Source organism: Herpailurus yagouaroundi, unplaced genomic scaffold (genome assembly GCF_014898765.1).
Source record: "Herpailurus yagouaroundi ecotype Mexico unplaced genomic scaffold, PumYag 160, whole genome shotgun sequence".
NCBI classification, from domain to species: Eukaryota; Metazoa; Chordata; class Mammalia; order Carnivora; family Felidae; genus Herpailurus; species Herpailurus yagouaroundi.
Genome location: NW_024412401.1, coordinates 4,144,659 through 4,168,230, shown reverse-complemented (window position 1 = coordinate 4,168,230; position 23,572 = coordinate 4,144,659). Strand labels below are relative to the sequence as shown.

General features: G+C 37.8%; 1 protein-coding gene across 9 annotated transcripts in view; it reads right to left on the bottom strand.

Moving 5' to 3' along the window:
* The window catches only part of CCDC171 (coiled-coil domain containing 171), a 309,506-nt gene that overhangs the window by 240,434 nt on the left and 45,500 nt on the right, over window positions 1-23,572 (bottom strand). For 8 of the 9 annotated variants that reach the window (XM_040481303.1, XM_040481300.1, XM_040481302.1 and 5 more), the window contains 2 exons: window positions 5,060-5,152; window positions 462-622 (listed from right to left, as the gene is read on the bottom strand). The exons of the other annotated variant lie outside the window; for it this stretch is intronic. In XM_040481303.1, coding sequence (XP_040337237.1) covers window positions 462-622; window positions 5,060-5,152 — 254 coding nt within the window. The remainder of the gene's footprint in view (window positions 1-461; window positions 623-5,059; window positions 5,153-23,572) is intronic. 9 annotated transcript variants of the gene reach the window in all.

Here is a 23,572-nt window from a genome sequence, read left to right as displayed (position 1 = left end):
TTTACTTTCTAGGGTAAAAATTGCATTTCTGAGACCACTTGGAATAGCCATGATACTTCAAAATCCAAAAAAGTAGAGAAGTATAGATCTGTTTTATGAAATCTTTTATCCGCAAACTAGCACTGACATCAATGAGAACTACATCTAAAATACTACACATTCATGGGGCGCCTGGGTGGCTCGGTCGGTTAAGCGTCCGACTTCGGCTCAGATCATGATCTCACGGTCCGTGGGTTCGAGCCCCGCGTCGGGCTCTGTGCTGACAGCTCAGAGCCTGGAGCCTGTTTCAGATTCTGTGTCTCCCTCTCTCTGTGACCCTCCCCCGTTCATGCTCTGTCTCTCTGTGTCTCAAAAATAAATAAATGTTAAAAAAAATTTTTTTAAATACTACACATTCATACTTATGTAGGTTTCATAAACCCTTTACATTAATTTAAAGAATTTTACAGTAAAAGACTTACAAATTTAATTTTGCAAAGCTCTCTTGTGCATTATGCTTTTCTCGCTCATATGCACTTTCAACTTCTTTGAATTCATTCTTGATCATTTCCAAGTCAGCAACAGCTTCTGCCTGGCTAGCCTTCTCGACCTGCAAAGCTCCTTCAAGGTCTCGAATCCGTAACTACCAGATGTCAGAGAAGTAGTTAAAGCAAGGAAGGAAACGCTAGCGTCAGTCAAATTGAACAGCGTAATTTATCAGTAGCAGATCATCATTTACCTAAACTTCTTCCTTTCTGCTTTGGTTTAAAAAGGAAAATAAACAAAAGACAGTGTATTCCCTTTCTGAACATGTTTAATGGAAGGAAGAGTGGGAGAAGAGTTAACTGTGCAAAGGAAATGCCTAATCAAAGTGCCTAATTTCGACCTACAAATCCACGTTCAAAACTTTGTATGAAACATAATAAAATGAGTGGTTTTGAAAACAAAAGCAAAGAATTCTTCCCCTCTTAAGAGAAACACCGTTACATTAACATCGTTAGACTCTCGATAAAGTTTTACTCCTACAGGTTTCTTACTGTTGACAAGTAAAACTTTTATTACCGAATAATACTATTTGACTAAAATATTTGTAAATGTGGGATATCTAGGATTTGCCTCAAAGTGATATAGGGACGGGAGTAGACAGGGGCAATAAATAAAAAACATGATTGGCCTGAGGTAAATCTTGAAGTGATGGCTACACAGGAAGCTCATTTTTCCATTCTCTCTACTTCTGCATATACTTGAAACTTTATATAATAAAACACTTTAAAAACTGGATTCCATGTAAACAATGACAGCAGAACAGAGGAACAAAGCAGTATATTCCCATAAAAGAAGAATATGCAGCGGTTAAAAAAAAAAAAAAAGTTACAAAACAACTTCTGAGGGGCACCTGAGTGGCTCAGTCAGTTAAGCATCTGACTTCGGCTCAGGTCATGATCTCCCAGTTCATGAGTTCGAGCCCCGCATCAGGTGAGCTCGAGCCCTGCTTCGGGTGAGCCCCACTTCTCTCTCTCTCTGCCCCTCGTTCACTTGCACCCTCTCTCTCTCTCTCTCTCAAAAAAAAAAAAAAAAGAGTTTTTGAAAAGGAAGTTCTCTATGTGGTTCTCTATGTAGGGTTAACATATATCAATAAAGCAAAGTCCAGATAAAGTCTATATTTTGGGTAAACAAGTGGAAAGAATAAGAATAAGTAAGATGCAATAGGGTAGATTGAAGGGAGACACAGAAGTGAAAGCAAGAGTTCTCATCCATTTAATATTGTTTTGATTTCTGAACTATGTTTTACCTTCTTCAGAAAATTAAGTTAAAAACAAAAATTAGAACGCTAAGTTCAAAAAAGGGGGGGGGTGGTAGAAAACGCTTTATACTAGATAGAAAATCAGCTTCAGAATCCTAAAGCTCACGTTTAAATTCTAGCTCTACAAATTAACTTGGGTGACCTCTGGCATATTACTAAACCTCCAAAAACCTGAGGTTCCTCACCTGTAAACAGTAAATCATCATCATCATCCTCATAAGCAGACTATCTACAGAGTTGCTACAAAGATCTAATGAGAGAATATTTATCTAATATCAATATATACTTAATATCACATATGAATACATAATATTTGTTTAATAAATGTTTGAATAAATATTATTAAGCACTTAATATGTGCCAGGCAATGAGCTAGTGCTCAAGGTATTATGATAGTCATGAAAATAGACAGTCTTAGTTCTTGAAGAGCTCCTAGTCTTTAGGAGAGGAGACACCACAAGAGAATATGTAAGTGGCTCCTGTCACAGAAACAGGCACAAAGGGCCATGAAATCAGAGAAAAGCTCTGAACAAGCCCCATGGGGACGGCAAAAGACAATCTGAGGTAAAAAAGATTAAGTCACCAAGAAATGAAGCCTAGGACAACATAAAAATGTTCTTAAATTAATCCATACAAAAAATAATCACCAGAATTATTATTTGTAATTATCCAAAAATATTTTGGAATAACTGAAACATTCTTACACTAACGTAAGGAAATAGAATAGATATGGAGATACAACCTGGTAATTTTTCAGATTCGGTCTTTTAAACTTTCTTTTTCTTTTTTTTTTTTTTTCAATTTTTTTTTTTTATGTGTATTTATTTTTGAGAGAGACAGCGCATGAGCAGGGGAGGGGCAAAGAGAAAGGGAGACACAGAATGAAGCAGGCTCCAGGCTCTGAGCTGTCAGCATGGAACCCGACACGGGGCTGGAACTCATGAACCCCAAGATCGTGACCTGAGCCCAAGTCGGAGACTTAACTGACTGAGCCACCCAGGCGCCCCTAAACTTTATTTTTCTCTGCTATTTTGTCTAAATCCAATGTTTACAAGTAAAATAATAAATGTGGACAACATTTTCTTCTATCTGCATTGCTATCTCCTTTCAGAAAATAAGCACACTCAATCACAAAGGATAAATCAATCCAACTGAAAGAGAAGTAGTTTTCAAATTACTAATTGAGTCAACTCTCTGACTCTACTTTCTCATTTTTATGATATAGCATCTAAACAAACTTAACTACAGTTTATGATAAAATGGTGATTCATTACAACTATTTAGTAGTCTCATTTGTCTCATTTGCTTTTAAACTAATCTGAATTTTACTAGATGTGCCTCACTGAAAATACTTGTCGGTATTTATAGATGTATATGGTTCAAATATAAACTTTGGCTTTTTTTCACAGTCAAAACCCTAAGTTAAATATGAAATATTAATGTATATAAGTAAAAACCATACATGTAATAATTATTTTTATAGCTATTAACTATCTATACATCCAGGTATAAATTATAACTACAATGAAAAACTTAATTTCTGAATTGTGCTTCTTTCATAATTTAAAACTTTAGCCTTATTGCTTATTTTTGGGTGATTTAATCTTTTTTTTTTTAAAGAAAAGCTTAACTTGTACAAGTTTGCCTAAAATACAAACACTCAAATACATGGGCCTGAGAATTTTGCAGGTAAAGGAGGCATTTCATTAAAGATAAAAGTAAAAAAATAATTTATTATAAATTTCTTATGAGCTTAGTTACGCCTTATATTAAGACATGTTTAGGGGCGCCTGGGTGGCGCAGTCGGTTGAGCGTCCGACTTCAGCCAGGTCACGATCTCGCGGTCCATGAGTTCGAGCCCCGCGTCGGGCTCTGGGCTGATGGCTCAGAGCCTGGAGCCTGTTTCCGATTCTGTGTCTCCCTCTCTCTCTGCCCCTCCCCCGTTCATGCTCTGTCTCTCTCTGTCCCAAAAATAAATAAACGTTGAAAAAAAAAAATTTTTTTTAAAAATAAAAAAAAATAAAAAAAAAAAAGACATGTTTAAAAAATAAGGTAAAACTTGGCAAGTTTTATTAATTAAAATTTAATATAAGGGAAAGTGTATGTCTTAAAAAAAAAAATCCAAATTAAATTAAGGAACTTAGGGGCACCTGGCTCAGTCGGTAGAGCACACAACTCTTGATCTCAGGGTCATGAGGTCAAGCCCCACACTGGGTGTGGAGTCCACTTTAGAAACATTAAATTAAGGAATTTAGATTTCTGGAACTTTATGTGAGACTTGATTTATATACAACAAGCTATGGGCCAGACTTGGTCCATGCACAGTAGTTTGCCAACCCCCAGTTGGAATGCCTTCACTTCTCTTAGAAATTCCTTCTCATTCTAAAACCTAAAGGACACCTTCCTTAAGGATGCCTTCAATTAATTCCCCCTCACATTTAATCTTTATTATGCCCTGTAGTATTTTAGTATTTGATATTTCTATCCACACATTTATCTGTGTATCTGTATAGATGTAGAGGTATAGATACAAATATACAGTATTTCTGGTAATGAAATGTAAGTTCCAAAAGGAGTTCTTTCACCTTTATCCCTTGGGCTCTTTTTTTTTTTTTAATGTTTATTTATTGGGGGGGGGGGGACAAATGGGGGAGAGACAGAGGGGGGGGGAAGAGGATCCAAAGCTCTGCACTGACAGCAGGGAATCTGACGCCAGGCTCAAATTCACAGAACCATGAGATCATGACCTGACCCAAAGTTGTACCCTCAACTGACTGAGCCACCCAGGTGCCCCACCTTCAGCTCTTAATACAGTGATAAGTAATGTGCAGAAGATATACACACGATAAATGGAGGTGCTTATTTTTTCAGTGTTTTCAAAAAAAAAATTCAACCCACGGCTGTTGATAAAAAGAATACTCTGATCAGTAAATCTTTCTGTAATAGGCCAGAGGGTAAATATTTTGGACTTTGCCGGCCATAAGGTCTCTGTCACAAACCACCCCCCCTTGCCACTGCAGCACAGAAGCCCCACAGACAAGACAAAACCTCCCTCGAACAGGCAAAGGGTGAGATTTAGCCTGTGGGCTGTAGTGTGTCAACCCCTCCTCTAATATAGCAAAAACCATCCTCAACTATATCCTGATACAAATATGATAATGAGTGCCTTAACAATATGCTACCCATTCTAAACGCACACCTTAGCTCTCTGAGCAGAATCCCACTTTTCCCTGCCTAATAAAATCCATACCAAAAAAATTTCGGCTTAGGCTTTACCTGAATAATTTCAGAATTAAATTTTGACTCCAAATGTGCTGCTCTTTCTGCTTCAATATTTTCTTCTAATTTCCTCACTCTTAGAGTAGTTGCCTGAAAACAAATTCAAAGGTTAAGCTCACAAACATTGGTGTTTATTTATTTAAAAAAAATTTTTTTTAACGTTTTATTTATTTTTGAGACAGAGCATGAACAGGGGAGGGTCAGCGAGAGGGAGACACAGAATCCGAAACAGGCTCCAGGCTCTGGGCTGTCAGCACAGAGCCCCACACGGGGCTTGAACTCACGGCCCGCGAGATCGTGACCTGAGCCGAGGTCGGCCGCTTAACCGACTGAGCCACCCAGGCGCCCCAGACATTGGTGCTTAAAGTGGACATGGATCTTTGCAACAACATGGACGCAGCTACAATGCTGAGCAAAACAAGTCACTCAGAGAAAGACAAACACCATATGATTTCACTCACGTGTGGAATTTAAGAAACAAAACAAATTGGGGCGCCTGGGTGGCTCAGTCGATTAAGCGTCCGACTTAGGCTCGGGTCATGATCTCTCGGCTTGTGATTTCGAGCCCCGCGTCAGGCTCTGTGCTGACGGCTCAGAGCCTGCAGCCTCTTCAGATTCTGTGTCTTTCTCTCTCTCTCTCTCTCTCTCTGGCCCTCCCTGCTCACACTCTGTCCCTCAAAAATAAATCAACGTTAAAAAAAAAAAATTAAGAAACAAAACAAATGAACCAAGGGAAAACAAAAGAGAGACAAATAAAAAAACAGACTTAACTATAGAGGATAAACAGATGGTTGGTGACCAGAGGGGAGGGGGGTGTGGGGAGGAGGGTGGGGGGGATAGGTGAAATAGGTGAAGGGGATTAAAAGCACACTCATCATGATGAGCATTGAGGAATGTATAAAACTGGAATCACAATATTGTACACCTGAAACTAATATAACACTGTATGGTAACATACTGGAATTAAAATCAAAAACTTTTTTTTAAAGTGGATATAAATCACACTTTAGATTACTGTAGCCTCATTTTAACTGCTTTTCGAAGATTGTAAAAGATATGGTAAAAAAAAAAGTGTGAAAATCATGCTCAGGAAGAATACTCCAGTCCTTGCTTTTTTTTCTTTTTTATTGATGTATAATTTATATGTAATAAATTATATGCATTAAAAGTGTGTAATTTGGAGCACCTGGGTGGCTCAGTTGGTTGAGCGGCCAACTTCAGCTCAGGTCATGATCTCACAGCTCGAAGGCTCGTGAGTTCAAGCCCCGCATCAAGGTCTTTGCTGACAGCTCAGAGCCTGGAGCCTGTTTCAGATTCTGTGTCTCCCTCTCTCTCTGTCCCTGCCCTGCTCACACTCTGTCTCTGTCTCTCTAAAAAACAAATAAACATTTTTTTAAAAAGTGTGTAATTTGATAAGTGTATATACACACACATGAAGTCACTGCCATAATCAAGATTAGAAATATTTCCATGACGCCTACAAGATTCCTTCTATCTCTTGGTAATTTCTTCCAGCGCTTAACACCCCACCCCCATCTCCAAGTAACAACTGATCTGGTTTTGTCACTATTAATCACTTTGTATTTCCCAGAATTTCATAAAGATTGAGTCATACAGCATATATTCTATATCGCCTGGCTTCTTTCTCCCAGCATAACTATTTTGAGATTCACCATGTGGTTGCATTTATCAACCGTCTATTCCTTTTTATTGTTAAAGTGTTCCACTGTGTTGATACACCACAACTGACTTATCTGTTCACCAGTTTACGTACATTTGAGTTGTTTCCAGTATAGGCGATTACAAATGAAACTATGAGCTTTTGTGCACACGTCTTTGTAAGGGCATGTACTTTGACTTCTTGGAGGTAAACAGTGAAGGGAAGAATGACAAGGTCATGTGGTAGGTGTATGTTTAATGTTTTATGAAACTCCCAAACTTTTCTGAATTGTTTATAATTTTATACACCCTTAACAACACTTGGCATGGTCAATTTTTGTTTTTTCGTTTTTGGGAGGAGGGTGATTTAAGACATTCCAATAGGCATGTAATGGTATTCCATTTCAGTTTCAATTTGCATTTCCCTAATGACAGATGACATTGAGCATCTTCTCACATATTTATTTACCATCTGTGTACCTTCTTTGGTGAAATATCTACTCGGATCTTTTCCCCATTTTTTAATTAGGTTGTTTTCTTATTATTGATTGAGTTTTGAGAGTTCATTATACAATCTGGATACAAGTCATTGACTGGATATGTGATTTGCAAACATTTACTCCAAGTCTATAGTTTGTCTTTTTGTTAACAGTGTCTTTCACGAAGCAAAAGTTTTCAGGGCACCTGGGTGACACAGTTAGTTAAGCAACTGACTCTTGGTTTTAGCTCAGGTCACGATCTTGCAGTTCATGAGTTGGAGCCCCGCGTTGGGCTCTGCACTGACAGCACAGAGCCTACGTGAGATTCTGTGTCTCCCTCTCTCTCTGCCCCTCCCCCACTCATCCCCCCCCCAAAATAAATAAACTTAAAAAATTTTTTCATTATAATGAAGTCCAATTTATTAATTTTCAGATAGGGGTCAACTTCTGGCCAGAATCAGAAGTCAAGAGCTTTATTTTTGAATGCCATTTTTGCTCAGAAAATGCAACCCTGGGAAGCACTGGATTCCTAGTCCCAAAGAGGTCACTGGTCATGACCAAAAGCCTGTTGGGGGCAAGGACAGCTATAGATGTTTCAGGGTAACAGTAGCAAAGAAAAGCCATGCCTAGAGTCTTGTCTGTCAAATAAAGATGGTTCAATAGTGATGGAGTAAGGCATTACTAATTTGATTTCCTTTTCAAATAAAATCTGGACAAGAAAGAAGTTTCTATTAATTATATTTACTTTATCATTTAGCCTAAGCTGAAGTTTAAAAAAAAAAAATTTTTAATGTTTATTTATTTTTGAGAGAGACAGAGACAGAATGCGAGTAGATTAGGGGCAGAGAGAGAGGGACACACAGAATCCGAAGCAGGCTCCAGGCTCTGATTGTCAGCACAGAGTCCGATGCGGGGCGTGAACTCACGAGCTGTGAGATCGTGACCTGACCCGAAGTCGGACGCTCAACCGACTGAGCCACCCAGGTGCCCCAAAGCTGAAGTTTTTTAAAGGCCCAACTTGATTAATTTGATTTTTCCTCTTTCCTCCTACCCTTTCCTTATTTCCTTTTTTTTTTTTTTTTTTGCAGAGACAGTAATGTAATGAATCACACAGGGAGGAGCATAAATAAAAACTGGATAATTCACAAATGAATCAAGCAGTCTGTGAATATGTAAGAAATGACTAGTTTTTTTTGAGCAAAGCATGTTCCCATGATGTCTTGTTTTAGAGTAGAGCAAAAACACAAATATCCCTTCTTCTCTAGAGGACTTTGTAGTCCTTTTGCTACTAATAGCCTTCATAGTCAAGAAGCAATTCTGCTTCGACAGTCAATCACTCCGTTTCACAAATATGAAACTCACAAAATATTTTTTTACACCGACTTATGTGCTTTAGTTAGATTTTGCAATCCTATCAATAATATTTCTTAGTGAGTTACTAGAAAAGACTTTCTTCCAGAGGGCAGAAAAAGCAGTAAGTCCAAATGTGATCTTTTGGGTCTAAATTGAATTTAAATCCAAAACAATAAAATGATTTTTTTTAAGTCAGTAGAATACAGTACCTTTAAAGGTAAAATCTGACATTTATACCCTATACTGCTACAGTATTTTGAAATAACGGGCATTCCACTGAAAGATGAAACTGGTAAATATTCATAATTTAGTCTGACAACTCAAGACTCAAGATTCAAAAAAACGGGAAATGAGGAAATATAAAACTAAAGAGGGGTGCCCGGATGGCTCAGTCAGTTAAACATCCAACTCTTGATTTCCGCTCCAGTCATGATCTCACAGGCCCTGGGATCAGGCCCCACGTTAGCCTCAGCTCTCACAGTGCAGAGCCTGCTTGGGATTCTCTCTCTCTTCCTCTCTACCCCTCCCTCACTTGTGCACATATGTGCTTTCTCTCTCTCTCAAAATAAATAAAAATAAACTTAAAAAAAAAAACTAAAGAGTTATTATTACTTTTTTAGGTGTAATAATAATTGGTATTGTGGCACCTGGCTGGCTCAATCAGTAGAGCATGCAACTCTTGATCTCAGGGTCATGAGTTCAAGCCTCACAATGGGCATAGAGTTTACTTAAAAGAAAATTTTTTTTAATAATTAGTATTTTTTAACTCCTATCTCTTTGAAATACATACTAACATGTTCATGGATGAAATTATATGATGTCTGGATTTGCTTTAAAATAATAAACTGGGGGTGGGATGCCTGGGTTGCTCAATCAGTTAAGTGACCAACTCCTGGTTTTGGCTCAGGTCATGATCTCACGGTTTGTGAATTCGAGCCCCATGTTGGGCTCCACACTGACAGTGTGGAGCCTGCTTGGGATTCTCTCTCTCTCTCTCAAAATAAATAAATAAACTTTAAAAATAATAATAAACCGGGGGTTAGGAAGGGAAGCTGATAATCATGAAATAATGTTGGCCATCAGTTGATCATTCTTGAAGCTGAGTAATAGGCACATGAAGTTCATTTTAGTATTCTGCTGACTTTCACAGATGATTGAAATTTTCCACACTGAAAAACATTTTATTTTTTTTCTAATTTTTTTTTTTTCTTTTCAACGTTTTTATTTATTTTTGGGACAGAGAGAGACAGAGCATGAACGGGGGAGGGGCAGAGAGAGAGGGAGACACAGAATCGGAAACAGGCTCCAGGCTCTGAGCCATCAGCCCAGAGCCCAACGCGGGGCTCGAACTCACGGACCGCGAGATAGTGACCTGGCTGAAGTCAGACGCTTAACCGACTGCACCACCCAGGCGCCCCTGAAAAACATTTTAAAACAGCAACAAAAGCAAAGGAAGTATGGTGGGGAAGTATGGTACTGGTATCATTATTTACCAACAAAAGTGTATTCTGACCAGAAAAGATCATTAAAATAAACTAAGCCATTCATTCCTAAGCAAAAAAGGTCAGTGGGAAGGTGAGACTTTGAACCAATCAATTCCTACCTATATTGTCAAAATATTAAGATATATCAAATAAAATATTCCCTTCATACTCATTACCACCTGTCTCAAAACATGTTTCACACCAAACATTAGTCCCATGGAAAGTTATTAGCTATTATATGAAAAAGCAATTTCACCATCATAAGGTGACAGACACAGAATTAAAGCCAATTTTACTAAAGCACTTTCCAAAAAGTTAACATGATCTTGAAAAGTTAGAGCAAAGTTGGAAAACTCACATTTCCTGATGTCAAAACTACTACAAAGCTACAGTGATCGGAACAATGTGGAACTGGCATAAGAACAGACGTATAGATCTACAGAAAAGAACTGAGAGTCCGTAAATACATCCATGCATCAATGGTCAATTGATTTTTGACAAGGGAGCCTAGACCATTCTATGAGAAAGAATCATTTTTTTATTAAGCAGTGCTGAGGCAATGGGATATACACATTCAAAAGAATAAATGTGGACCCCTAACTCACATCATATATAAAAATGAATTCAGGGGCGCCTGGGTGGCGCAGTCGGTTAAGCGTCCGACTTCAGCCAGGTCACGATCTCTCGGTCCGTGAGTTCGAGCCCCGCGTCAGGCTCTGGGCTGATGGCTCAGAGCCTGGAGCCTGTTTCCGATTCTGTGTCTCCCTCTCTCTCTGCCTCTCCCCCGTTCATGCTCTGTCTCTCTCTGTCCCAAAAATAAATAAACGTTGAAAAAAAAAATTAAAAAAAAAAATAAAAATGAATTCAAATGGATCAATGGCGTAAATGTAAGAGCTAAAACCATACAACTCTTAGAAGAAAACGTAGAATTTATGACCTCAGATTTGGCAACAGATTCTGAAATACAACACCAAAAGCATGAGTAACAAAAGAAAAAAAAATTGGACTTCATAAAAATTTTAAATTTTGAGCATCAAAGGACATTATAAAAAAGTGAAAGGCAACCTAGAGGACAGAAAATATTTATAAATCATGTATCTGATAAGAGTCTAGTATGCAGAATATACAAAGAGCTGTTACAATAAAAAGACAAACAATTTAAAAAATTAGCAAAGGGCTTGAATAGACATTTTTCCAAAAAAGATACGAAAATGACAAGTATATCAAATGATGGCCAACACTATTAGTCATCAGGGAAATACACATCCAAACCACAAAGAGATATATCTTCATGCATGTGAGGCTAGCTATAATTTTAAAAGTGGAAAATAACAAGCATTGGTGAGGATGTAGAGAAATTAGAGAGACCTCATAAATTACTGGTGGGAACGTGAACTGGTGCCACCACTATGGAAAATGGTTTCTGAGTTTCTTAAAATGTCACACAGAGTCACCATATCCAGCATTTCCATTCCTGGGTATATACCCCCAGAAAAATAAAAACATGTGCAAACAAAAACTTGTACACAAATGTTCACATCAGCATTTTTCATAACCACCAAAAAGTAGAAACAGTTCAAATGTCCATCAACTGATGAATGATGAACAAAATATGGTGTATCCCTATAATAGAATATTATTCAGCCAAAAAACATTCAGTACCAATACCTGCTATAACATACATGAACCTTGAAAATATATGTTAAATGAAAGAAACCAGACACAAAGAGACTATGTATCGTATGACTTCATTTATATGAAATTTCCAGGATAGGCAAATCCATAGGGATAGAAAGTGTGTTAGTGATTGCCAGTAGCTAGGGAGGGAGGGAGGAAGGAGCAGTGATTGCTAATGGACATGAAGTAGTGAGAATGTTCTGGAATTAGAGAGTGGTAATAGTTGCACAACTTTGTGAGTATACTAAAAATATACTTTCAAAGGATGAATGTTACAATATGTGAAATATATCTTAACAAAAAATAAAAAGAATCCTGAGTATGAGAACCAAAGACAATGTCAAAGAAGTGACAGCCCCCTAAGGCAACTTCATAATTTCTGAAAAAAATTCCCTCTAAATGCTGACTTTGATCCTTAGAACAGGGGTCCCCACTGGTTTTAGGTATAAAGCATGGTATCTACTATAGCAGAAAAACTCTTATATTTAGCCAGATTAAAATGAGCATTGCTCTAGGTAGGCCCAATACTAGTTTAAATCTTTTTTCTTTCATTTTCTTAATGTTTTATTTACTTTTAGGAGAGAGAGAGAGAAAGAGAGAGCAAATGGGGGGAAGGGCAGAGAGAGGGAGACACAGAATCCAAAGCAGACTCTAGGCTCTGGGCTGTCTGCCCAGAGCCCGATGTGGGGCTTGAACTCAGAAACCATGTGATCATGACCTGAGCAGATGTTGGTCACTTAACCAACTGAGCCACCCAGGTGCCCCTAAAAAAAAATTTTAATGTAAACTCTACAAAATGCTCAGCTTAGATTCTGTAAGTCAGAAGCCTAACCAGTCACAAGAAAATAGCCCATAGGCACTGAAAACAAAAAATTAGAACAAAAAAAAAAGTTAATAAAGACAGAGGGAAGAAACCAATCTAACAATTTTTTTCAGATTCCAAAAATCATATTCATAAGCTTCTCTTATCAAAATAATAGTCTTATATTTTATAAAATACAGAATATTCAGTGATTCTATGATAAAAGAATCAACAATTCACGTCTTCTTTTCATTTCTTATGTATATGTTATGTCATATTAATTAATTAGTCATCTGATTTACACTCCAAATGTCAAGGAGAGGCTCTGTTATTCCTGCCCAGGCCAAAACTAAATGGGTTGAAATAATATGCCAGAGATCACATCTTTATTTTCATACCTTCCTGCTTTGAATGAATGTCCAGAAGAAAACAACTCTATCAACTGTTATTACTAAAACTATCAATTAATCAGTAAGGACAGAAAAAAAATCTTCAAGTCTTTAAACAAACTTCCAAAAGTGGACTTTGTTGATAGACATGATTAAATTAAGGCCCTCCTAATAATTTTTTTTTTCATCTCCTAGTCTGGTGAATTAAGTCTTATATCCAGCAGAGGGCGCTAGAGGAACATCAACGTGCTGTTCACACAAAAATTTTTTTTTTTCCAATACTGTCTAAGAGAACCAGTACAATCATGAACTGTCTCATTAGTATCCAGTCCTAACATACTCTACAAAGCAAGGGCAAAAGTGGTAACGGGATTCAGGTTAAAATAGAAAAATCAACACAAATTCATACATACCACAGGTCAATTTAAGCATACACAGGTTTGCCTATAATACAAGTGCTACACTATCCCATGTTTGTTCCTTTACACTACGAACAAGAGTTCTTTATCTAACACAACATGAGCACGTATTTTATCATGTATTAGCTGATTTTTGTGACCTTTCCTACTGCAATATACTGCCAAGAGATCTTTACTTCAATAAATACTATATATTCATCATAACTATTTCATTATTTTATGATTTACATCTCATTCAATCATGTTCAGCCCAATTAGATAATCTACTTCACTTTTAAAAAGTGAGTGTTTGTTGTTTGAAGAAGGTAGTTTAGAGAAGGATGTCTCTGGCTCAATCCCTTGGTACGTGTTATTTTATCATAACACAGGGTATAAGCCGCCAGCTCCAATTCAGCAGCAGAACTAACCAAACATTTCCAGACCACATTTGCTCTCTGCACCACATCTGCTCCTGTAGCTTCCATGGGCCTGTTTCAAAAGTTTCACAAAAGTTATGAAAACGTGCACGTACACTGCTGAAAGACTGAGCAACAACACCCGCTCCTACTACATTATTTTCTCCTCAAATAGAATATAAGCAGCTCAGAGGGTAGCAGTGAACTTAAAGGAATTAGTCAAGCAGCAAAGGTCTGATACACCAAATTTAGCTCACTAAAATGAACAAGACAACTAGGGGAGGAAATGTCACAAAAGTGCATACTAGGGATTTCTCAGTAGTACATTATACAGCACCGTTTCCAAAACAGTTGCACAAAGTTTACCCCAGAATGTCAACAGCTGTACAAATAGAAAGTGGCTGTTTATTGAACTCTTTTTCCAGATTTTATCACCTGGTATTTCCCACTAATGGACACTTTCACAGTAACCAATAGAGTAATAATCCATCTTCAAGAAGATAATTCTAAGGAACTGAATCATCATAGACTGATTAATCATTATTTTAGCGGTCAGTGTATTTTGTTACATTTTAGTGACTGCAAATAATTTTTTATACCTGTGCAAACAATTAACTGCAATACTTATTCCTACCTGGGGTGGAGGGGAAGTAGTTACTGTACTTTGAGAATTTTTTTTTTGAGAGAGAGAGAGAATATGTGTGTGCCCACGAGCATGCATGAGCGGGGAAGGGGCAGAGAGGGAGAGAGAAAATGTAAGACAGGCTCCATGCCAGGCGCGAGTCCCACGGTGGATCTCACGACAATGAGATCAGACCTGAGCTGGACACTTAACTGACCGAGCCACCTAGACGCCCCTGTACTTTGAGGCTTTAAAGTGAAGATCTCAAAGTATTTTTTATTATCAGAAACAAAAATCTTAAAGGGTCAAGGTCTCTAAGTATCTGACAAGTATTTGAACAACAGAAGCCCCACAATACTGTATCACTTAAACGGAGTCAAATATTAAAGGACTGTAACAAAGAAAATCTATGAGTCCTTTACTGTTTATTATCCTGCGGGCACCTGGCTGTCTGAATCAGTAGACGTGCGACTCTTGATCTTGGGATCATGAGTTCGAGTTCATTTAATCTAAATGATTAAATCCAATTTAATTTAAAAATAAACATAAATAGGAGTGCCTGGGTGGCTCAGCTGGTTAAGCATCCAACTTTGGCTCAGGTCACAATCTCGCGGTTCATGGGTTCAAGCCCCACATCAGGCTCTGTGCTGACAGTGCAGAGCCTGCTTGAGCATCTCTCTCCCCCTCTGTCTCTGCCCCTACCCACTCGTGCTTTCTCTCTCTCTCAAAATAAATAAACTTAAAATACATACATACATACATACATACATACATACATAAAAATATAAATAAAATCACACAGCAGTTTCAAGAAATAGGTGAACGTACAAACATGCAGAGCCCTCCATGCCCATCATCTCAACCGTGGTTCACTGCGCAGTTTTAGGAGAGGAAACACAAAGCTAGTCACTGAGGGCAGCAACAGTCAGGGCCTTAACAGTTTCAGAACCGACACAGGAAAGCAACCTGATGACTACAGGAATCAACTGGAAAATACAGCAGCACATTTTTATTCACCAGGAGTGAATAATGAAGTCTATCATTCAGACTGTAAATCAGCTTAATGGAAAAAAAGAGCTTTTATTACTTTTACATATAATAAAAGAAACCACAAAAAATGAAAATAGGAAATTTCAGGGACAGAATTGACACAACACAAAGTCTGGTCATAAATTAATTTAGCATCTCTAAAAATCACCTTTACCTTTCCTGGTAACAAAAACTGCAGTATTCAACAAATTTTTTAATAAACTCCCAATTTTAAAGTCCGTTACAGGGGCGCCTGGGTGGCGCAGTCGGTTAAGCGTCCGACTTCAGCCAGGTCACGATCTCGCGGTCCGTGAGTTCGAGCCCCGCGTCGGGCTCTGGGCTGATGGCTCAGAGCCTGGAGCCTGTTTCCGATTCTGTGTCTCCCTCTCTCTCTGCCCCTCCCCCGTTCATGCTCTGTCTCTCTGTGTCCCAAAAATAAATAAACGTTGATAAAGTCCGTTACGCACATAAAAACAAAAATATGTAATACTTCGAAGCACAATTACATAACCCAGGTGATTTCATCACTTACCTACTTTATAATTAGTAATGAACACAAATAGGTGTTTAAAAATAATTCCTACAAACACATGATGCCTTTAAAAAGTGAAATCAGGGGCGCCTGGGTGGCACAGTCGGTTAAGCGTCCGACTTCAGCCAGGTCACGATCTCGCGGTCCGGGAGTTCGAGCCCCGCGTCGGGCTCTGGGCTGATGGCTCAGAGCCTGGAGCCTGTTTCCGATTCTGTGTCTCCCTCTCTCTCTGCCCCTCCCCCGTTCATGCTCTGTCTCTCTTTGTCCCAAAAATAAATAAACGTTGAAAAAAAATTTTTTTTTTTAAAAATAAAAAAAAAAATAAAAAAAAAAAAAGTGAAATCAGATAAGGTTGGCTTCACGGACAACAGGAAAGGTGAGGTACATTTTTCGTTACCTTTTTCACTTGAGTATAGTACACATACAGAGAAAAAAGCTTCTCTACCCTGCTTTCTGTTACTATGCCACAGAATATGACTGACAGAAGCAATTCAGAATTTATTTGCAGGCTGTTCTCATTCCACTGTAATCTTCGCAAGACTCTTCAGTCCTCTCGCTATTAGGTTTGCATCTTCTCTTTTCTCTTTTCTTATTGAGTTAAGTTTATTTCCCATGATAAAAAAAAAAAAAAGGCTCCCCTAGTTGTAAAGAGGTTTATAGAAGCCACAGATATTTCTTTTTCCAGTTCACTTTTCCCTTGGTTCTGTGGTATCCAGCACCACATTTATAAAATTGGATTGGGAGTTTGCTTTCTTTTTTTAAATCTCAGAAACCACTGATCCGTGTTAAGATGATTAAGCCACACAGTGGTATATAGTTTATCAGATTTTTTAATACAAATTATATATATATATATATATACATATATATATATATATATATATATAAACTGCTTTGATCCAAGCATGTTACGAAATCACCGTTTTATGAAATACAACTGTTAGAAACTTTACTGAAATTTAAAACACTGATTAGGCTACACATCTGTTGTATTAGTTGCTTTAATGTAATACTATTAACGTTAGATAATATGTTCTATTAAATTAAAATGTTAACAATTTCCCTCTGTATTAACATTATTGTCTCATTTATTTTTATATTAATCCTCATATTTCATGTATCTTATAGTAATCCTTTTTTAAAAAAATACCACTGACAATTACTTAAGAACCTAGAATTACTAATAGTTAATGTCTCCACAATTGAATATAAAAGTAGCATAAAATGCTCTCTGGAAATTTAACTTTTCCTTCACTATGTCACCATCTGGCCAAAAGCCAAGACAAGATATATTCACTTAAATATAAAGCAAAAAAAAATTTTTTAAGTTTATTTATTTTGAGACAGGGAGAGAGTGAGAGACCAAGAACGTGCACACACAGGGGAGGGGCAGAGAAAAGGAGAGAGAGAATCCCAAGCAGGCTCTGTGCCATCAGCACAGAGCCAGATGCGGGTTTCAAACTCACAAACTATGAGATCATGACCTGAGCCAACATCAAGAGTCGGACGCGTGACCAACTGAGCCACCCAGGTGCCCATATAAAGCAAAATTTTTTTAATTTAAAATTTTAAATGTTTAAATATAAAGAATTGTAGATGAGTCAGGGAACTATATTGTCCACTTATAAAATTCTTATAAACAGAACAAAAATTGAGACTATCTGGACTACACTTCAAAGCTTCAAATTCTCCAAAAGCAGAGACCTAGTTATTACCAAAAGTAATTACAGGGTAGCTAAGGAAAACCATAAAGTAAAACTACGCTAAAACAATTTTATGTCTACAACATCAATCAATAAAAGAAGAAACTAGGGCAAGTTATTTTACAAGGAAAAGTCAATACTAAGTTATCCAAAAACAAATCCTAAAGTTTAGGCATTAGACATTCCCTCAATTCAGTCAAACCTGGCTTTGTAAGAATTTTATCAACAACAACAAAACAAAACAAAACACACAAACAAAAAAGACAGAAATCACTGTTATGTAGTATTTCTTCACACCTGTAAGGCAATTAAAATATTTTCAGTGATGATCATAGGGTTTTATAACATCCTAAAGTGACTTTTTTTTTTTTTAAGTTTACTTATTTAAGTAAGCTCTACACCCAGTGTGGGGCTCAAACTCACAAGCCCGAGAGCAAGAGTCATACTCTCTTCTGAGATCAAGAGCCAGCCAGGCACTTCCTATGACTTCTAAATAAGGTGTTTTTTTTTTTTTAATTCTAAGCATATTCAGACTTTATTCTAATCTTTTAATAGGCCATCCATAAGCCACACAATATTTTTAAATGATAATTAAAATATGATGATATATTCCCGAATTCATTGGCCTGAAAAAAATGTTCATCACAAGTGACAAATAGGCTACAAATATTATTTAGAATATAATCTGATTTTTTATTTGTTCTCTAACTTTACATAAAATTAGACCATGGGTGAGTAATTTTATCTTTGCCACATTCACACGTGGCATTATCATTGAGAGTTCCTATACACCCCACACCAAGTTTCCCTTATTATTAACATCTGACATTTGTACGGTATGAATAACCCATTAAAATGGACAATGAATCTTAATAGATTTCTCTAATAACATACAAATGGCCAACAAGCACATGAAGTAGTATTCAATATCATTAGTCATTAGAGAAATGCAAACCAAGACCAAAATAACATTCTATTACGCACCACCCAGCGTGGCTTTCATCAAAAAGACTGATGATAACAAGTACTGGTGAGGATCTGGAGAAACTGGAACCCTCATACGTTGCTGGTGGAACGCAAAATGGTGCCACCACTGTGCAAAACAGTGCAACAGTCCTCAAAAAATAGAATACAGAGTTACCACATGACCCAGCAACTCCACTCCTAGGTATGTATCCAAGAAAACTGAAAACATGTTCACACAAAAACCTGTACACAAATATCCATAGAGGCATTATTCATAATACTAAAAAGTGAAAACAACACAAATGCCTATCAACTGAGAAATGTATACACAAAATGTGGTATATAATACGATGGAATATTATTCAGTAATAAAAAGGAATGAAGTACTGATGCATGATACAACATGGATGAATTGTGGAAACGTCATGCTAAGCAAAGAAGGGCAATCACAAAAGACCACATATTGCATGATGACATTCATAGGAAATGCTCAGAATTGGCATATCTATAGAGATAGAAAGCAGAGTAGCAGTTGCTTAGAGCTGAGAGAAATGGGTTTTTTTCCTGAGTGGTAAAAATGTTCCTTTATTTATTTATTTTTTTCTTTGAGAGAGAGAGAGAGACAGAGAGACAGAGAGAATCTTAAGCAGCCTCCACAATCAGCATGGAGACCAACATGGGGCTTGATCCCATGATCCTGGGATCATGACCTGAGCTGAAATCAAGAGTCGGATGCTTGATGGGTGAATCTCAATAAAGATTTTTTAAATACCCTCAGCATTAGAAGTTTAACATCCAGACACTCATCTCCACCTCAAGTAGCCAAACAACTACTCCTTCCTAACCACCATACACACTTGAGGTTTATCATCTGAAGGATGTGAATCTGAACCAGAGGCTGGACATAGGAATACAGAGAGAGGGGGTGGGGAGGGGAGTACACAAGACTGAAACCAGGGGAAAGTCTGTGTGCTGAACAGTATGATATGTGAATTCTCCCCCCATGTCCTTCTTCCATTTTATAACCACCACAGAGCAAACTAGCAGAGCACTCTGCAGAAACTATAACAACACAGAGAGAAGACCTATAACATTCAAAGTTTCACAATGCAATACTTCCCAAAATTCCTTACCATCCCCCATACTTCTACTGAACTGCCTACTCAAAATCTCCACATGGATGTCTACCAGGCATGCCTATCTAACATACCTAAAAGCAAAATCCTGACCACTCCCAAATCTACACCACTTGCACTCTTTGCCAGTTGAGTAAATGGCAATGCCATTCACTTGTTTGCACATGCCAGAATCTTTGGCATTCCCCTTTATTCCCTCCTTTTTTCTCACAAGCCAGATGCAATTAATTGGCAAATTCTATCGGTTCCATCATCCAAAATACATACAAATCCAACCCCTTCCTCTATGCTATATATCTCATCTAGGTGACTTTAATAGTGTCCTAAATGGTCTCTTACAAGCTATTTTCCAAAGAGTATATAAAGAATGATGCTTTTCAAACAAATCTGAGGAAGCATATCAAGCCTCTGCTCAAAACCTTCCAATGGCTTTCATTCACTCAGACAAAAGCCAAAGTTCTTACAATGAATTACAGAAGACTGTCAAGGCTAGAAAATCTGCCTACCTTTCTATATCTCCTACTAGCTTCTCCATGTCAGTCCCAATGGCCTACTTGCTATTCAAACACTCCAAGCACACTCACATCTCAAGGCCTTTGTACTTCCTTCTACCTCAAATGCTCTTCCTCCAGGTATCTACATGGCTGTCCCTTTAGGTCTCTACTCAAATACCATCTTATCAAGTCAGCCTTCCATGAACACTACCCTAAAAGGGTAACCATCCTGTCCCATCACTCATTACTTCCCCTAGTCTGATTTATTACTCTCCACAGGGCTTATCATGTTTTGTTTCATTTAATGTGTGATTCTCCCTGACTAGAGTGTTAGCTTCAAGAGGGAAGAACTTTGTTTTGCTCACTGCTATGCCTCAAGCACCCTAGTGTGCCTAAAACTCCCTATAAATACTGAATAAACAAATGAATACAGTACTCATAGGAACAGGATGCTATGAAAATGGTACAGAAAGGGGTGCCTGGGTGGCTCAGTCGGTTGAGCATCTGACTTCGGCTCAGGTCTTGATCTCGTGGTTTGTGAGTTCGAGCCCTGCATCGGGTTCTGTGCTGACAGCTCAGAGCCTGGAGCCTGCTTCAGATTCTGTGTCTCCTTCCCTCTCTGCCCATCCCCTGCTTGTGCTCTGTCTCTGTCTCTCAAAAATAAATAAATGTAAAAAAAAGAAAAAAAAAATTTTAAGTGGTACAGAGAACCAGAATTCTCAGAAATTAAAAATAAAAAGGAAAATATTCAATTAGAATATTAGAAAGTCGGGGCGCCTGGGTGGCGCAGTCGGTTAGGCGTCCGACTTCAGCCAGGTCACGATCTCGCGGTCCGTGAGTTCGAGCCCCACGTCGGGCTCTGGGCTGATGGCTCGGAGCCTGGAGCCTGTTTCCGATTCTGTGTCTCCCTCTCTCTCTGCCCCTCCCCCGTTCATGCTCTGTCTCTCTCTGTCCCAAAAATAAATAAACGTTGAAAAAAAAAATTAAAAAAAAAACAGAATATTAGAAAGTAAAGTCAAGTAAATCTCCCAAGAAGCCACAATAAGTAAAAAACAAAGAGAAAGACAACAGAAAGGCTATTAAAAAAAAAAAAGTAAAACATCAATCCAGTTGGTCTAACATTTGAATAATAAAAGCCTGAGAAAGAACAAAAACAAAACAAAACAAAAAAAAAAACCCTGAGAAAAAAATCATGCAGAAATAACACAAGAGAATTCCTCAAAATGAAGGACATGAGTTTCCTAACTAAAATGCTCACCATGCCCCCCACCCCTGCATTAAATAAAAAAGATCTATACTAAGAAACATTGTTTATGTTTGATGTTCTGCAACTGCAGAGTCAGTGGGAACTCTATACCACAAACAATTTGGAGTCTTTACAAATACAAGGAACAAACAAAACTATAGATGGAGAATCTGTAGATTAAAGGAGATTCATGGAGTGCCTGGGTGGCTCAGTTGGTTAAGCAATTGACTTCAGCTCAGGTCATGATCTCATGGTCCATGAGTTCAAGCCCCGCGTCGGGCTCTGTGCTCACAGCTCAGAGCCTGGAGCCGGTTTCAGATTCTGTGCCTCCCTCTCTCTCTGCCCCTCCCCAGCTCACACTCTGTCTCTCTTTCACTCTCTCTCAAAAATAGATAAACATTAAAAAAATAATTTTAATAAAAAAAAAAAAAAGGAGATTCACAAAACATATCAACCAATTGTAACGTATAGACCTAACTGGAACTCTGACTTAAACCCCAATCTTACACACGTTTTTGCTGTTTATGAAGCAATTTGAAGTCTGAATAATGCCTGGATATTTGACTGAATTAAGTAATCACTGTCAATTCAGGTTTGATATTGATAATGTGGCTGTAAATAAAGACACCTTATTTCTTAGTCACAATGAAATACTTGTGGTTAAAATAATTTGATGCCTGGAATTCATTTCACTATAATATAGAAGGGGGGAAAGTGACTGGGGGTATAAATGATAACATATTGGCCATATATAAATCATTGTTGAAGCTGGTGATTGGTACATTAGGTTCATTATACTATTCTGTTCATCTTTTAAAATCTGTTTAAAGCTTTCCATGTAAAACAATGTTTGAAAAAAACAGAGGACCAAGAAAACTTACAGAGACGATGAGAATGAGCAAAGGATCACCGACAAATGAACCTCCTTCAAGGCTTTATGCCTTTACACTCCCACCAGCAAGGTAAAGGAAGTTTTAAAATCACCCTCGCCAACACTGGGTGCTTTCTTTTTCTTTAATCTTAGCATAATGAGTGTTATAGCCTTTCTTACATCATGGTGAGATTAAGCATTTTTCATGTGTTTGTTGTCCATATGAACATCTTTCACATCTTCTTTGATGTCCTTGGTAGATTTTTCTTTTCAAAAAGGTTTTCTCCTTTTTCTCATCAGATAGTGTGGGATTTACATAGAGAGATACAGAGATAGAGTTTTATTTACCCTTTCCTGTAAATACTTTTCTCATTTGTTTGCCTTTTTATTTTATTTGAAGTGGAGAATTTACTTATACGGTAAAATGTTGGATTGTGAACAACTCGTTCTGCAAGTGTTCCGCAAGATTAGCAAACATTTTAATAAATTTTAACCTGATAAATGAGCGATGTCTTGCAATACAAGTAGTACTTGATGCCGAGACTCACATGATCACAACTAAGCCAATGGTTCTCTCTCTCTCTCTCTCTCTCTCTCTCTCTCTCTCTCTCTCTCTCTCGTCTCTTTCTGTCATTCACTGCAGGATTGTGGGTGATCTCCCATGTTCAGATGCCTGATCTCAGGCCGCGGTGTTTGGCAGAAATCAGTGATTTTTCAGAACATTGGCAGGTGTGTCCACAACTGGCACTAGAGTATGTTTTGTCACCTCAGAGCACCTTTGGACCGTCCCTTCCTTTTCCATTCAAGAGTAAGCTTAGGAATGCTTTGCTTGGTTCTAGGTCAGGCTGCCTGCAGATATAGACCCTTTCCTCTGCTGCCTTATTGCCAGTTACATTAAATACAGTCTATAACAAGAGTTTATTAATACTATACTGAAGTCAACATCCGTGGGAGCATATACAAGGGCCCCCGTGCAGACAAAGATTCCATTGAGCCAACAGATAGCAGTGATTCCATTAGTGATAGTGAAAGTTGTCCTACACAAAAACCCTTCTCTCTCTTATCTCCCTCACACCAGCCATGAAGGTTTTCAAAGTTAAGTGTAGGTTTATTTTTCTTCATATTTTCTCTGCTATTTTGTATTATATTACAGTATTGTAATCATTTTTATATGAATATATTTGGGCTGTGGAATAAATCATCTGAGTTTCCATTATTTCCTATAGGGAAATTCGCTTTGACATAGAAGTGCTT